At 34.8% G+C, this 18,061-nt stretch overlaps 1 protein-coding gene across 1 annotated transcript in view; it reads left to right on the forward strand.

Moving 5' to 3' along the window:
- Window positions 1–18,061, forward strand: part of LOC140057718 (uncharacterized) — a 29,270-nt gene that overhangs the window by 7,348 nt on the left and 3,861 nt on the right. Inside the window, exons 4-19 of the mRNA XM_072103438.1 lie at window positions 578–707; window positions 2,328–2,472; window positions 3,444–3,557; window positions 5,594–5,866; window positions 5,955–6,108; window positions 6,218–6,349; window positions 7,181–7,292; window positions 8,122–8,266; window positions 10,428–10,544; window positions 11,455–11,706; window positions 12,727–12,889; window positions 14,238–14,365; window positions 14,603–14,874; window positions 15,040–15,139; window positions 16,380–16,544; window positions 16,707–16,886. Of these exons, the coding sequence (XP_071959539.1) occupies window positions 578–707; window positions 2,328–2,472; window positions 3,444–3,557; window positions 5,594–5,866; window positions 5,955–6,108; window positions 6,218–6,349; window positions 7,181–7,292; window positions 8,122–8,266; window positions 10,428–10,544; window positions 11,455–11,706; window positions 12,727–12,889; window positions 14,238–14,365; window positions 14,603–14,874; window positions 15,040–15,139; window positions 16,380–16,544; window positions 16,707–16,886 (2,582 nt within the window). The remainder of the gene's footprint in view (window positions 1–577; window positions 708–2,327; window positions 2,473–3,443; window positions 3,558–5,593; window positions 5,867–5,954; window positions 6,109–6,217; window positions 6,350–7,180; window positions 7,293–8,121; window positions 8,267–10,427; window positions 10,545–11,454; window positions 11,707–12,726; window positions 12,890–14,237; window positions 14,366–14,602; window positions 14,875–15,039; window positions 15,140–16,379; window positions 16,545–16,706; window positions 16,887–18,061) is intronic.

Consider the following 18,061-nt stretch of genomic DNA (forward strand, 5'->3'; position numbering starts at 1 on the left):
AGGTTACTGCACCAAGCTGCGAAAATAATTGTCAGGAAAGGTCGGTATGACAGTGCAACTAACGCCATGCGATCCTTGCACTGGCTTCCGATGTCTCATAGATGTCAATTCAAAATAGCGTGTCTTGTATGGCGTTTGCTTAAAGGTTCCGCTCCAAGTTACCTGAGAGATATTCTTACTGTGCGGAATGTTTCTCGCAGTACTCGTTCAAGCACCAGCAATTATAACCTGACAATCCCACGAACTAAACGAAAGACATTTGCTGACCGTTCGTTCGCCGTAGCAGGACCCAAAATTTGGAACAGATTACCAAGTCACATTAAACACTTAGACGACTATAATCAGTTTAAAAAACATTTAAAAGCACTATATTTCAAACAATGTTACTAATTGATGTGAAGCGCCGCTGATTATAATTAAATGTTGTATAAATGTGCGCTATACAAGTAATAATAATAATAATAATAATAATAGTAAACATTCAATATTTGTATAATATTGCCTTAGTATTATAAATTAGAAATGTTAGCTTATATACAACAAGGACTACATAATCATTACAATATTTATTATTTAGACTTTACTGGACAGACGTGGGTAATGGGTTTTCTAAAGTTGAGTCATGCAACCTTGATGGATCCGATCGACGCATATTTTACAATGAGTCAGAGGCAACTTCAGAATTCTTTAAGTTAAAAGTTTATAAGGTAATTCAGAGTGAAATTAGATTGATTTTTCATAGTAAACGGGGCTAAATTAGTGCTTGTTTTCTTCGAATCCTCTAATGCACGTTCAGCTTCCTGTAAAGATTTTGAGAATTTTTTGCCACGCTACGTTTACATTCGCCAATGATTTACGATGGATACATTGAATAAAAGCATATGTTTTACTTAAAAAACAATGAGCGTTTTGTATTTAATGAATGGATAGAATTCATAAGATTACAAATTGATTGCTCTATTTTTCAACTCATGAAATATTCTCACCGTCCAACTCATAAACATTCATTAATTTTATAATACTTTTCTCGCGTACCATCTAGGTCGTGCCCACAGATAGTTCTCGAATACATACAGTAGTAATTGCAGCGTAAAAAAACTGGCGATTTCAAATGTACGTACCGCAGGACTATATATATGTGGACTCATTTAAACAAACCCAATTTGTGTTTTGTATCTAACATTAGGGTTGAGTGGGTTGGGGATTAGGATAGGTACAAAGATGAACAATTTTTTAATATATTCTTTATATTAAAATTATTCTTTATATTTCTTTATTATCCACTCAGTAACAAAATATTTTTTTATAGGCCTATAAATAATATACCACTAAATAGAGTAAAACATTTCCGATTTAATACTTTGTTAAAACTGTCACTGTCATAGTCGATTGAAATAGTAAAGTACATGTAACGATACACCACTACGACGTTTATATTTTTTTGTAATTATTAATTAATACAAACGTTGAGAAGCAACTGTCAGTAATAAAGTATTATATTATTATGTGTTTATAATCTAAAAGTAGGGGCTACCCACACTCACAGTAATAAAGTTTATTAGTATATTTGTTTATATTATATCTAACAGTACCAACACTCAAATGGCGATCAAAAGTGGTTAATACCTATTTACAGTATTGTATAGCATTACAATACTATTTATGTTTATTCTCCAAGGGTCCATCAATTTACCTACTTGTGTTAAACCATAGAGTTCACTATAATATCTCTATGGTTAAACCATGGAGGTATGCAACCATGGTTAAACCAGGGAAGAGTTAAATTACAATTTTAATTATTTAATTAATTTAACTCTTCCCTGGTTAAACCAAATAATTTAGAATGTTCCATTCATCACAAATCAATACATTTGTAAAAACGTATATTAAATCTATCAAAATAGTATTTTTAAAAGAAAATCGGCCTGTCTTCAACATTATGATGCTGTACTCAAACTGTTCAACCGGTTTTCAGCTATTAAAAACAATTATCGTAGGAGGAGATAGGAAAATGCGAAGCATCCTCGTATTATTGTATGCGGGTATTTTTCAAGATGGACATGCATTAGACAGTGTATACCACGAAACACCCCTTTTTGGGGCAAATCGTTGAACCTAAATTCGTTTTACTTGTCAATAACTAATTATCGAACTCAATTTAATTAGTAAATAGGGTTAACATCAGGTGGTTAAAATCAGTATCGAAAGTACAAACCAACTTTATATACCATCGAGTAAACATTCTAGAAATAACGCGCGATTTACCGAATTTTGCCCTTACGTAAATTTATATATATTATATTATAAATATTTTTCTTCTCGTTTAGAATTACGTTTATATAACTGATAGGAGGAGCAGCATTATATGGTCTATTAATAAAACAACTGAAGAGGCTTACTTTAACATGGACTTGGATTCACCCCCTTATGGAATTACAATATATGGAAACAATGGTCAAGTAGAACAGACATGTAGGGAAAATTTGTTTATCATTTTCATCATTACCTTTTTACTTCACCTAGGTTTACTTAATGGAGATAATGATATATCTCCCTACTCTCGTGAAATTAATGCATTTGTAAATAAATAAATAGTTATCTTAAATGTCAACAATACAAAAGAGATCATCGTCTATTTCCGAAAAAAAGTGTCCACTGTCCTATTATAATAGATGATACAGATGAACAAGTTAATAAATTTAAATATCTAGGTGTTACTTTTAATGATCAACTGACACGGTGTGACCATATTGTATCAGGTAAAGGGTTAATTCTTTACTTTCTGGAAATTGATTCTTTCAATGTTGATGTTAAAATCATTACTATCTTTTATATTAAAGTCATATGTCGAACCTGGAAATACTGTATTTCTGGTTGGGCCGGGAATACAAATACAACTGACAGAATTAACGATGTTGTTAAGAAGGTTGAGCGGACAGTTGGTTGTTGCCAGGGGTCGTTGTCCGAGGTTTATAATAGTAACAAATCCAGAATATTTCAATCTATTTTGAATGACACCGGCCACCCTCTTTACAATACTTAACTCCCACTACTTAGTCCGAAGCGGGTCGCTTCTGGACACCGACCTCTTGTTTGAGAGCTTGTTAATGAAACGATTTTCCTTTTGGACCAATAAATTTCTGTATTCTGTATTCTGTATTCTGTATTCTGCACCAACCGGTACCTTCTCTCCTTCCTTCCACAAGTCATTTAACTTTTTAATAAACATTTTAAACGTAACTAGTGGTTTTCAATAAGTTTATTGTTAATTTTTTACTCATGTTTTTGGCGTTTTGTAATTGTTTACATTTTGTATTGTTACATATTTTTATATGTTTGTAAAACGAGCAATGAATTTCCGAAAAGATTAATAAAAGGTTATATAATCATATATGATTAATAACTTGTAAAATGCTGCTTCTATTTACTTTTCATCATTTTAGCTCCTTGTTTAAGTAATCCGTGTTCGCATGTTTGTACTAGTGCTGATAATAATGGCTACAGATGCTTATGTAAAGATTCATATTCTCTTTCGTCTGATGGTGTGTGTCAGCCTGGTACGTATTAAATTATTTATTTAATTAAAGTTAAATTCATAAGATAACCAAGGCAATCAAATAAATCAAATATAGATGTTGTTCGGTGCAACGCGATTGATAGACATTCACAAACTAATGATTCCAATAATGGCTCCTATAATAAATTAAATGAACACAAATTAAAATAATTTCTATAAAAAATATGAATAAAAAAAAGATATAATTAAAAAAAATTTAATTGTATTCGAAACATGGTCACGGCATATTTAAAAGTTGGTAAAGGACAACTACTACAACAATCCAGGACAACTACTACAACAATCCAGGACAACTAGGGTAACTGTTAAACTACGAATTTGTAAAATAGATAACAAACAGGAAGTTTCTCAAATCAAGAATTAATTAAACGTGTGTACCACGAACCTTAAAAACAAATTAAAAGAAGTAAATATGCATTTCTATGCTTTGAGTGGTGATTATCAATATACATGGCACGGTCATGATAATAGGGCCTACTAGTCCATGGGCTGGGAGGGTTCCGCCTGCACCCCACCCCCCATTCCCTACATTTTTGGTATTGTATGTACCTATATATCCGGTGAACTAAAAAATAGATGTTAACACCAAATATCCTCATTCCCTAGATGGTTTTTCAACGGATTTTTAAAAACGATTTATCAATGTATAGAATTTTGTTTGCTCTACAAGTTGATATATGTGGTAATTAAAATAATTAATGACATTACAAAGGGTCAGAAGGTCACAATTGTTTTTAAATGGAAAAATTCTGGTATCTACAAACATGTCAATTATACTACATCTTTTAAATATGCCAACATTTTTGTCTACAAATTGGCTAAAATGATTCATATATGATAGGTATATAAATTCTGATTCATATAATTATGTTTAAGTACATGTATATAGCTATAAATAAGTACACAACTTAATAAAACAATCAGTTTCATTATTTTCCCTACATTTTTGGGGTAGGGGTTAATAGCAATAGCGATAAAAAGTATACTTTTCCTTGATCAAATCTTTACAAATAGATATTATTTAGGATAATCAATGACGTCACATTAGGTCAAAAGGTCACATTAAAAAAAATTAGGTACTGTATCTACAAACATGTTAATGTATAATTAAAATACCTAAATTAATCTTTATCTGAACCACTCTCTTCATCTTCCTGGAATTTTGGATCATCAGGTTTATCAAGAATATCAATATAATATGTTTTGTGGTAAAATTAGTTAGATGTCCATTGTGGCTCTGATCCATTTTCTGTTGCAGTCCACCTAGATTATTTGTTGGTGATAGAATTATAGGTTTTGCTATGTTAGCGCTTTTCCATATTGCCACTTGATAGTTGGCTCTCTTTATGTGTTCCTTTAAACAGTTTTTACATGGGGGCAATGTTGAAATATCAACATTTTGATGGATTTAACAAACCTCCATCCAATCCGCATTTCTCTTTTCGAGAATACCTCATCTCATTTACACTCCTAAATATTGGTTTTCCATATATAGCACAGGTAAAATATTCAAGTTCATCAACAAATTCTTTGTCAACATCCCAGTTGTCTCCAAGCTTGGCAAATGCCCTCTGAAAATTAGGTATTTTTGAATGAGTTATATATATTACCAATTCCTTTGAAGGCACTATCACACCCTGTAAATGCGTGTAGAGCCAATAATGCTGAACCAGTACTGCTGTGAGTACACGTAGTATGCAATCTTTGAAATATTGATACATCTACTTTTGTTGCCTGTTCCAGTCTAATTTGTATTCCAGGTAACTGAATGGACTCCTAATTCTAGCCTATTTAACACGAATACACTTTACGGATATGAAATGGGGATCAGCTCAAAAGTTTCAGAATGTGTGACGTATCCGTTTTCGTTATCGTAATCGTCAGGTTGCGAAAACTCCCTAATAATATTACGGGTCCGTTCTAAGGCGTTGATCCCAATAGTCTTCATTTGCATTTTATGTTTGTATTTCGAGTTTTAAAATTATTGAATAATGCTGATTACCGTTGATTTTTTAGATGGATTCTTCCTCCCGACACCAGCTTTGTTGTACTCATATGGGACCTCCATTCGAAAAATGAACAACTTTCCACACATTCTCTTTCCAAAAGAACGTACCTCTATTGACCAATTACTGAACAACCAACATAAAATCATTGCCTTAGAAGCAGACGTTACACGACGCATTTTATTCTTTTCGGATGAAAATGTTAAATCAATATTCAGTTTCGATTTAAAGGTAGGAGGAAAACGAAGAAGAATGGTTTCTTCAAATTTGGGATCAGTGCGAGGTATGTTCACCTACTTTATAAGTCAGGTTAGATTTTATTCTGAATAACAATTATTTACTTCCCCATATTGCAATTCCTTTTTTTTTAGGTATTGCCATCGACTACCTTTCTAAATCATTATATTGGACAGATTATAGTAATAACCATATTATGGTATCATCATATGATGGACAATACCGCCATGTTCTAATAGATACAGACATTGTGCAGCCAACAAGTATTGAAGTTGATCCAATCCACCGGTAATTGTTGAAACTATTTTGATAATCATTAAACCATTTTAAATAACGGTTTTTTTTCTTCATTTTAGCGATCATGATTATACTAAAATACTCATTCTGTAATTGGTAGATATATGTTTTGGATAGAACGTGGGTCTTCTACACACATCGAACGTGCTAGACTTGATGGAAGCAACAGAACAATAATTGTCTCCGATCTAAGTCAAGCAAGTGGAATGACTCTTGATTTCAATTTAAAAAGGTCAGATAATCTTTATAGAATTAACTTTATAAAGGTACAATAGAACAATTATGGGTTCAGAATCAAGTCATCATTTGCCTTCTATAGGCTACTCCTATTCCGTTGACATCCAGTTTTATAGGCATACACATTTGACGTACTTCGGTAATTACTTAAGTACTTTATTTAAATAAAAGGCATGAATAAACACTGATCTACCGGTATACCAACAATGAACGAACGTGTATTTACCGTTATAAATACATCGTCAGTAGGTTTAATTACCATATCCATCGAGGGGCACATTATCCCATCCTCCATAATCGATCACAAATGTAAATATCTTTTTAAAGTGTCATTTACAGTATATTACCAATTATATTACCGTATATTCCTGGTACACTTTGGATACGATTAATGGTTACCCTGGTGTAGCCTACTAGTCAACTCAGCCACTGTCACACAGGCGACTAAGCCGGTACCCACATTAACTTCTGTATAATGTAGTGTGAAAGGTGGTTGGACAAGGACGTTGGTTCAGGCGAACCAACGATTGCCATCCAGCAAAAAACCCACCAGATCGGAAAGGAGATATAGGCACCGTTGGGATATGGCTTATGCCTGTGTATCTCATCTGCTACTCATCATCATCCACGATAATCTAGGTCATGAGACAAAACTAAAACTAGATATTACGTTCCAATTATTATTTATATGTTTTGTTTTTCTCAGTTTCATACGCTTATTATCTCTATGTTTTTTTGTTTTTTCTCTATGTTTAGACCCATTAATGTTTCTGTTATTTTCATAATATTTACATTATGAGTAACACAAATATATTTTTGCTTCAAGATTATACTTTGCTAATTCTGGTACTATTGAATCGGTTGATTATGATGGAAATTCAAGAAATGTTTTATACGTAAACAAGAAAGCAATCTATTTTGACATGGACATTTTTCAGGTAATAACTTCACTACATAAACGAATCAGATAGGCCTACATGTAGTTCCTATTGGCATCGTCTTCCAAACTCACGAAGCACAGTTTTAATTTATAAATGTTTTATTTCCATCAAGCTGTTCAATTATGGTGGCGTAATTGTATACAATGTTTTCCACATTCCCTGTAAACCAAGATTTTTTTCAGAGAAAATTGGCATCGTCTTCCAAACTCACGAAGCACAGCTTTAATTTATAAATGTTTCATTTCCATCAAGCTGTTCAATTATGGTGGCGTAATTTTATACAATGTTTTCCACATTCCCTGTAAACCAAGATTTTTTCAGAGAAAATTGGCATGGTCTTCCAAACTTACGAAGCACAGCTTTAATTTATAAATGTTTCATTTCCATCAATCTGTTCAATTATGGTGGCGTAATTGTATACAATGTTTTCCACATTCCCTGTAAACCAAGATTTTTGTATTGCTTTGAATAAGCTCTCATGAACGAGTTAACTTTTTTCGTGAGCCCTGATTGGTTATGCAAGACATGTTTCATTAGGCTTTTGATTCGCGCGACAATAATTCACCTAGTGGAAAATAGGCTTTAAATAGAATTTTATTAATTGAGTACCGTACTATCTAACAACAAATGCCAGTCTTTTTACCAAGTGGTAGTCAACACTGATTAAGCACAGTTTTAATTACAAACGCAAGATCACATACATATAAAATGGATGTCGATTGATCACAGAAATAAGTTGTACATTATAGAAAATACTGTACACTGTACTGTATATTGTATAACAATCGATTTAACAATATTATATTAATCAACGTTTTTCTGAAAGGATTTCTTATTGTTGACTGAAAACGTCAATGGCAGTCTGCATGTGTTAAACCGAGAAACTACAGAGTTTTTGCATTCTTTACAAACTTCTGGACAAGTCTATGGAATTCTGACGTTGGATTTTACTCGTCAACCCAGCGGAATCAGTAAGTTGTGTTCAATATCACCACTTTTAGAGAGAGATTCTCAAACCCTGAATTCAACTAAATAATAAATAGCAGGATATCGTTTTGATTAATCAGAGACTCCCGCTAACCCTTTTATTATTTTTCACGAGGAGTGACATCTTATTTTATGTGGTCTCTGATTTTTTTTCGCTACGCCAAAAAAGTAGAAGCTTTGAAATACTAGATTTGTTGAAATAAAAATACTCAAGGAATTCGTCGGGAATTGGTAAGATTAGGAATACGCATGCGGACACTTTCGAGGATCGCGATAATAAATCGCCTAAAGTTTAAAACAGGCTTTACATAATATTTTACAACAACATAGGCCTAATAATCTGTATTATTACGTAGCTATGGTGAACTGTTGAGCCGTGAAATGTGCAAAAATAACCACATTTGCGAAAACATGTTGCCTTCAATTCTGTGCAAACAATAAACAAAGGATTGCAATGGTATGGAAGGTTCTAGGACACCTACTCCCTAGACAGTTACCCCCCCCCCCCCCTCCCCGATGTTTACCACCCGGACAACTACCCTCCGAACAACTACTCCCCGGACAACTACCCCCTTAGGACAACTACCCACTTAGGATAACAACCCCCCGGACAACTACCCCCCGGACAACTACCCCCTTAGGACAACTACCCCCTTAGGACAACTACCCCTTAGAATAACTACCCCCGGGTAACTACCCCCCGGGTAACTACCCCCCGGGTAACTACCCCCGGTCAACTACCCCTTAGGACAACTACCCCCTTAGGATAACTACCTCCGGGTAACTATCTTCCAGTCAACTACCCTCCGGTCAACTACCCCCGGACAACTACCCCCTCCCTTAGGACTATATTTATGTTCAATCTTGTACTTTTGTTTACAATAATGAATAGTAATTAAAATATAGTTATTAATTCCTATTATACACTGGTGCAGAGTCAGGTTGTTGAATGGTCTGGGTGGTAGTTGTCCGTCCGGGGGTAGTTGTTCTAAAGGGATAGTTGTCTGGGTGGTAGTTGTCCAGGGGTTAGTTGTCCTACGGAGGTAGTTGTCCTAAAAGATTATTTGCCCTCGGAGTATTGTCCAGGTCCAGGAGGTAGTTGTCCGCAGGGTAATTACCCGGGAGGGGGGGGGGGAATTGTCCGGGGGTAATTGTCAGGGGTTAATTGTTCCTAGGGGGGTAATTGTCCAGGGGGTAATTGTCCAGGGGGTAGTTGTCCAGGGGTTAGTTGTCCTACGGAGGTAGTTGTCCTAAAAGATTATTTGCCCTCGGAGTATTGTCCAAGTTCAGGAGGTAGTTGTCCTACGGGGAGTATTGTGTCAGAGGTAGTTGTCCGCGGGGTAATTACCCGGGGGGGGGGGGGGTAATTGTCCGGGGGTAATTGTCAGGGGTTAATTGTTCCTAGGGGGGTAATTGTCCAGGGGGTAATTGTCCAGGGGGTAGTTGTCCAGGGGTTAGTTGTCCTACGGAGGTAGTTGTCCTAAAAGATTATTTGCCCTCGGAGTATTGTCCAAGTTCAGGAGGTAGTTGTCCTACGGAGAGTATTGTGTCAGAGGTAGTTGTCCGCGGGGTAATTACCCGGGGGGGGGGTAATTGTCCGGGGGTAATTGTCAGGGGGTAATTGTTCCTAGGGGGTAATTGTCCGGGGGTAGTTGTCCAGGGGTTAGTTGTCCTAAGGGGGTTGTTGTCCTAAGGGGGTAGTTGACCGGGGGTATTTGTCCGGGGGGTAGTTATCCGGGGGGTAGTTGTCCTAAGGGGGTAGTTGTCCAGGTGGTGGTTGTCCGGGGGGTAGTTTTCCGGGGGTAAATGTCCAGGGGGGTGAATATCCGGATACGGTATGGAACTCTCCTTCTCTCCAGCAAGCAGCGACCACGTGTCAGTCCTGCATCGCCGGACACGATTGTGGTTTTTCAAGACAGATTAGTTCAGCCTGTACTACAATTAAATATGTAATGCTCTATTTTCAAAATATTGTTAGAAAAACCCTGACTATTTAGAATTATATTTTAGTAATAATAATTTTACAGATTTGCACATTTAAAGGCAACATGTTTGCATAAATGTGGTTCTTTCCACAAATGTGACTTTTTGCACATTTCACGGCTCAATATGAACTACTTTTTCTAAATCTATTATGATTTCCAGGTCCATGTATGAATAACACTGGCTGTGAGCAAATCTGCCTTCCAGAGAGCGAAGAGAATTTTACTTGCGAGTGTTCTATGGGGTTTATTGCAGAAGGAAATGGAAAATGCAACAGCAGTAAGTAGCCGAGTAATTTTCCAATTGTTTAATGTGGAGATGCGTAGTTACTTGTCAGGTAATATGGATGTTGTATTTTTACAGGGACATAAATTTAATATAGCTTTTGAGTGTGAGAAGTATTGAAACAATGAATATAACGACTCCTTTAAACAGTTTAAATCTCATCTTTTTTTCTCTGTCTTTCGTGGAATCTATATTTTAAAGAATGTAATAGTAAATTTTTAAGAATGTAATAGTAAATCTCATCAATATTGAATGATGATGGATGATTGTAGATTTGTATACTTTTTTTTCTCTTTTGTGGCGCAAACACCACTTTTATTCACATTCATATTATCTCATATTACATAAAATCGTATTATTTAACTTGTAAATGTAGTTACAGTTCATAAGATTTGTATACTTACTTAATCATCAGTGTATATATGGTGCGTTTCTTTTTACACCGGTATTTAAATACAGCATGGAGGATATATTTCTTCCATGAGTACAGTGATGTAATTGTTCTAGGATAATCTGACTTCTATTCACAATAATCGTATCAAAACAACTTTGGAATAAATAACAATTGTGTTTGTTTTGACGAGGGTTTGAGCCAATTGATATGTAGCGCTTATTTTAGTTCGAATTGGTAAAGTGTATTAATGTTTGCATAATCCAGAATATTGAGGCAGCTTTCATCAGATTCCATCCGTCGTTCAATAAAGATGAAATCTAAACTGCTTATTATTAAACGAGTCGTTTTTCATTAATAATATAGCTTCTTTACAATTATAGTAATTCAGTTTGTATTACATGAGTTTCGAATACAATGCACAACAAATATATGTAAAATAATAAAGTAAATGTGTTCTTATATGTGTAGACCTATTCATAGTTAACATTTTTATTGTTGGTACTTTGTAAGCTATTGTTGAGGACAACTTTATACTGGCGGTAGACACAGGGCGTAAAACTACCTACCAAATTGATTTACAAGAGGCTAATAGTAGGGATTATGCCCACACAGCACTATACATAGGTCCATTGGAAAATCCAATTGCAGTTGGCTTTGATCCAGTCGATCGCTACGTGTACGTGAGTGACGTCAATGCGCATCTTATCAAGAGATCATTACTTGATGGCAGAAAATTTGAAATTATTCATCCTGATGTATACGGTAGGCCTAATCACATTTGCAATAATTGTCTATAGATAATTTGAGTAAATGCAGCGGCGGATAAAGGGAGAACGGGGGAAATCCCCTCCCCTCCCTTAACAAGGTATAAACAAATTGCAATATCAGTATGTTATTGGTGAATGATGCCCGCGTATACCTTACTAGTTTACAAACATGGAGTTAGAACCAAAAAAAAAACAAAGCGGCTACAAAATACATTATTTTCTTGCTTTTCGGTGAAGAAAATAGAACAAATAGATATAACCTACATTGTAAATCATATTTTGTTTAGTCTCGCATCAAATTAGTAGTTAAAATTTATACCAAACAAGATTTATGTGCCCGTAAAGTGAATCGAATGACCTAAACTACTCTAAACTACTCAGCTTCTATGGGGCTTTGCCCACTTTGCTCGAAAGGCCCCCTCCATCCTAAAAATGTATAGATCCGCCCCTGAACTGTCCTCACTAGTTTTTACTGCAATGAAATAAATATCACACAAAACAATCTCACTAACAGCGGTCAGATAAGTACGAAAGGCCAAATGAATTTGGCTGTAATTCTGTACTATTACTGCTACGGTAAAAAAATAACAAGTTAAAGTAAATAACAGTAATATGCTGTGTCTTACAAAATCTCAACAGTCTGCCTGTCAACGGGTTTTTGGTTAAGTTAAACGTTTTAGCCTGCCTTTTGAAAACTTTATTTTCCTCCGTTTTTTACGAAAGTGATTAACTTTATTAAACTACATAATAACTATTCATAGGCCTAATATCTTCATTTTTTATGTCGTTGGAGGTACATTAGTAGTAATTTCTACAGACACATCTGTAGCTATATACCGTCTATTATGTGCTTTTGTATTATTACCGTATCCGTCAAGATATACCATTTCCTCCAGAAATTAAATAACATTCACATGGTCAACACATTTGGTTTGAATATGTTTTATATGAAAATGAAATTAGAAAATTATTATTGGAAATGTAACAATTAACTTTCCTTATATAATACTTATAGTACCTGACGGACTGGCAGTTGACCATATTCACCGATTATTGTTTTGGTCTGATGGTGCCAACGGTGCCATCTACGTTTCTGGATTAGATGGTAGCAGTAAGACGATACTGATTAGCTCAAACATAGAGAAGCCAAGAGCCATTGACGTAGATCCAATAAGAGGGTAGGACTAAATTAATATATGATTTTAAAGTTAGCCCAGGAGGACAATCTGAATAATGTTTAGTCCTAAACAACCGATGTAGAAGGATTCACAATTTTAGCCTACATGTTGAAAAAACTGTTATATTTGACGTTTCCAATTTAATCTGTTTGTACTTTTGGGCTAGCTAAGGACCGAGGTTTAATTTTGGTGCATGTAGTTATTAACAATCCTGTTGGCTCAGTAACTTCTGCTTGAATCTAACCCCAATCCATCAGCGCAATCTCTGTGGTCCAGAGGTATGAAAGCCAAGTTAGTGTTCTGGCGGTCGTGGTTCCGAGTCCCATCAAATCATAAATCATGCCCAGCATCCTACTAGCTTTAAAAACAACATACTTAGCATGGTTACTGAAATTTAATGTATTGTCTATTGTAACTGCGGCCTCACTGGCCACTTCTTTGAGTTGAGATTAATACGTAATAAAGAACACGGAAGGCTTGTATCATGCAACATCGAGATATTTTATTGTCTACTTCTCCATATAGTGTAACTTCTTTATACTAATAACTAAGACCTCCGGTCTATACGCTGGCATCATCTCAACTAGCCACACTAGCCAGTGAGATTCTATTATACGTCGCCTGGTCTGGCATTTATGCAAATTAACCCAGATACAACAATTACGTAATTGTTACATTTATAATATAAATATCCAACTGTTTATGAAAAGATATTAACTCAAGATATTGCATATTTACATTATAGCAGAAAACAATAGAAAAGGTAATAGACATACATTTTCATTTCCGACATTGGGAAGAGCTTTTGCCCAAGACGTGACGTGAAGAATGTTAATCATTACGTCATCGGCAATAAAAAGTGAATCAGATTATTTAAAATAAATGAAAGATTGTTCATAAATAAATAAATAATAAAGGACCCAGAATCGACCCCCATGTGACACCCAGCACTAATAAGCAATACCGAGTGAAAATCAGTACTATTATGTCACGTTTCACACAGCGTGACAATACCACAGTGATTCATCGACATATTATTATTAATAATACATAGTTCAACTATACAACAAAACAAAATTGTGCACATTATGGTAGTAAACAGATTCTTCCCCGACATAAATACTGTACGATTAGTAAAAATATCTGGAACAGGACATTTCCACATAACGAGTGTGAAATGACTTTTTTAAGTATTCAGAAAGACTCAACAATATTGTTCGTGTGCGCATCAAACATTAGGCCTATGTCAAATGAAAGCATAGCATACACGTGTGGTGCTATTTTATTTTTGGCTGTGATGTGTTAATGTAGCCCAGTTATTGAGACGTTTTAATTTCATAAATTGCAGCTTGTTATTCTGGACAGATTGGGGAACTGAAGCAAAAATTGAAAGCTCTTGGATGGATGGATCTAATAGACGTGTTCTGATTGATACAACGATAGGCTGGCCCAATGGCATTGCACTAGAAACTAAACGTAATTATGTTGATTTTGGCTTTAAACTATACAGTTGCTTATTTAACGTTTTCGCTATAGCTGCTTTATTGGTGAACACAATAAGTGAACAACCTTTAAAAAAGAAACATTAGTCTCAGCCTGAAAAAAAATATAGCATTTACTAGACTAGCCTACTATTTAAACAATAATATTTTGACAAGATGGCACTCTGAAACATGACAGATTAAGTAGAATGTGTTTTGCTTTAATTTCTAGATCAGTTCCTATATTGGTGTGATGCGCAAATGAACAGAATCGAGAGAGTAAAGTATGATGGTTCTCAACGCACGTTAATGAAGCACCTTGATTATTCTGCTCATCCATTCGATATTGTGGTCGATGATAGTTTCATATATTTTACGGACTGGAGTAAGAAGACACTTATGCGTATGAACAAGGTCGTAGACGATGAGCTAGTTGCTGTTGGGGAAGATGTTTTTGGAAGGCTCAGCGGTTTGGCTTTGTATAATTCTCGTGTGCTGGAAACTGGGAAGTTGCTTAATGGGTTTTTTATAGCTTTTTCTTCGTTGTATTAAAAACTACATGTCGCAAAGTAGGTGATAGGGAAAGTGTTAACTTAAATTGATTTCCAAATTTTAAAAATAGAAACCGTAGAATTACAAAGAAACTGTGCCATTCTCATTTTAATTTTAGGTGAAACATCTTGTACTCAAAACAATGGCGGGTGTGGTAAGCTTTGTTTGGCAACACCTAAAGCACGGACATGTGTAGACGACGGTATTTTGCGTAGAGGTAAAAGTATTATTGTTGTTATAAAGTTTGCGGTACAACACGGAAATGACCTGTTGAGTTCCTTGACGTTTCGATTAACTGCATACACGTTGTGTACCTTAAATGTTTTATATATTTGTTGTTGCTTTAATAAGGTAGAATGTTTAAGTGCGTTTTTCTGCATGACGATTTCTGTTTTTCAATTCGAGTGATAACACAATCTGCTTGATAAGGGTGTAATTGATCAAAACATGTTTTTTTAATTTTCTGCTATTAAGTAATTCCAATGGTGTTTTTTCAGTCGTGGTATTAAACAGAAATCTTTCGACTTTTTTTTCGATAAATCCATTGCTTCTTTAACTCTGCGTAATACACATTCCGCAAGACCATTTGATGATGGGTGGTATGGGGCTGTTAGAGAATGTCTTATACAATTTTTTTCTGAAACTATTCAATACTCCAATTCTATTCAATACTCCAATTCTGTCCAGAATGTTTTATCCTTGGGTTTTTGTGATGTAACCACATTTCGTAAGAGCTTATATGATGGGCAAATAACTGTTAACAGTGTTGCTCATTTCTTATCCTCTGTAGTAATGTTTGCCTTGAAATACAAGTCTAAACGCTCAACATTGTTACCAATCTTCAATACATTTTTCTGCCAATAATGGCCATCGTCGTTACCAGTGCAATGTACTGGTTTTATCGTTTTGAATTAGTATTACAGAGTGAAAGATACAATATTTTATTCTTTCCAATTTATCTACTATAGGCTATAACAATATTTTGTTAATGTAGGCGTCTAGGCCTACATTATGGGGTATCATCATGATACTCACTCAACATGACTGGAATTTGTACTGGGAAGTTTTTTAGCACATCACCGAGTACGGTGTTTTGAAAGATGGGAGTAATGAAATACAACATGATTGGAATTTTATTAGAACATTTACTACTCTACTGAGGGAGTCGCCTGGGCTGGGCAGTAATGGGGTTCAAAGTGATCACCTTAGTATACTGAAAAAGTTTTTTGGGGTTCAGTCGATCAAGTAATTGAGTATCTTGAAATTACTAGACTTGTACTGGGAAACTACAATTGAAAACTTTTAGAAAAAAAATAATGCATCCTGGACGGGTATAATTGCTAGTAATATATATGACAAGAGGTGAAGGAAGTAAAAATAAATGGTAGAAATTGATATTGATTCAGTTCAGTAATTCAGTAATGACTTATATTTATATTTCAATTTGTTTTAATAAGGATGTTCTGTTGAGATACCTAATGGAAGAACAAGTGGTTGTGACAGAATGGCCAATTCAGTATGTTTGATAGTATGCAATTCTGGTTATCAGACGTTATCGAGAACCAACGTCACCTGTTTGCCTTCCGGGGAATGGGAAGGTTTTGTAGATCTTTTTTGTATCGGTAAATAGCATTATCTTTTTATTTTAATAGTGAATAATTTTAACTATGAAAAAAACATTATTAGATATTTGAGAAATATTACTTAGGATTTATATTAGGCCTATATTTGTAACTAAGTTAATTGCTGTCTATTTGACTTTATATGACTGTATTGTATCTTAGAAACACTTTGTCCACGCTTAAAAGCACCAGTTAACGCAAATGGGTACTGCAATAGTTTGAAAAAAACTGGGGAAGTATGTAACTTTCAATGTTTAGAGGGTTATGTAAATGTGATTGGTGACGTCAGGCGTGTATGCCAAGCTGATGGGACTTGGTCAGGAAATGATTTATTATGTGGAGGTAAGTTTGTAAAATGAATTTATTAATTATACTTGTGAACAAATACGATAACCAAATGGTGTTTAAAATTATTGAAAAAGTAAACCAAAAATCCACCATATCCTGGTACTCTTTAGAATTCCGCAGTATCATATAAGCATTCATTAGTACAATATCACTCACAATTTTAAATTTATTGCCTACAATAAATCTAACTTCAATCATGTAACTTGTGGTGTTCCCCAAGGCTCCTTACTCGGTCCCCTTTTATTTATTCTGTACATTAACGATATCTATCTTTCTTCCCCATTACTTGATTTTTACCTATACGCTGACGACACAACTGTCACTTATTCTCACCCTGAAATCCAAACTCTGTTTTATACTACCAACTCCCACCTAGAGATGTTGTCCCAGTACTTTGCTGCTAATAAACTTTCTATGAACCATAAAAAATGTAACTTCATCCTGTTTGGGACTCCCCAGAAGTTAAAAAATGTTGACCCATCACTATACAATATTACCATTGAAAATATAAACATCCCCTCTGTTCAATCAGCAAAATTCTTAGGTGTCCATCTTGACTCTGGCCTGACGTGGAAAACACACATTAATGTAACTGAAAACAAAATTTCCAAAAGCCTTGGTATTATTTTTCGTTTGTCTTCATATTTACCCCCTAATATCCTACGCATCCTGTATTGCTCTATGATTCTTCCCTATTTGAGTTATTGTAATATTGTTTGGTGCAACACATACCCCACAAACCTTAATAAATTGCAAACCCTCCAAAAGAAGGCTATCAGAATTATATCTGGCGCGCCTCCGCTTTCCCATTCCTCTCATTTATTTTCTAATCTTAATCTCATCAAACTTAATGATATCAATTTAATTCAACAAATCATTTTTGTCTACTCTGCCTTAAACAACATCCTTCCTCATCATCTTGGTTATCTATTTACTTCCAATTCCTTCTATCATTCCCATCACACACGTACTAAAAATAAATTATTTATACCCTCCCATAGAACAAATTCTTTCCAACATAACATTCGATACTCTGGACCCACCCTATGGAACAACCTACCACCCTCCATTTTAAAATCTGCTTCCCCTAAGATACTTCTCTCAAAATTAAAAAAATACACCTTTTCTACTTATTAAATTTTTATTAATCGTTCATGTCTCGATCTGCA

The sequence above is a fragment of the Antedon mediterranea genome, chromosome 8 (genome assembly GCF_964355755.1).
Source record: "Antedon mediterranea chromosome 8, ecAntMedi1.1, whole genome shotgun sequence".
In the NCBI taxonomy this organism is placed as follows: domain Eukaryota; kingdom Metazoa; phylum Echinodermata; class Crinoidea; order Comatulida; family Antedonidae; genus Antedon; species Antedon mediterranea.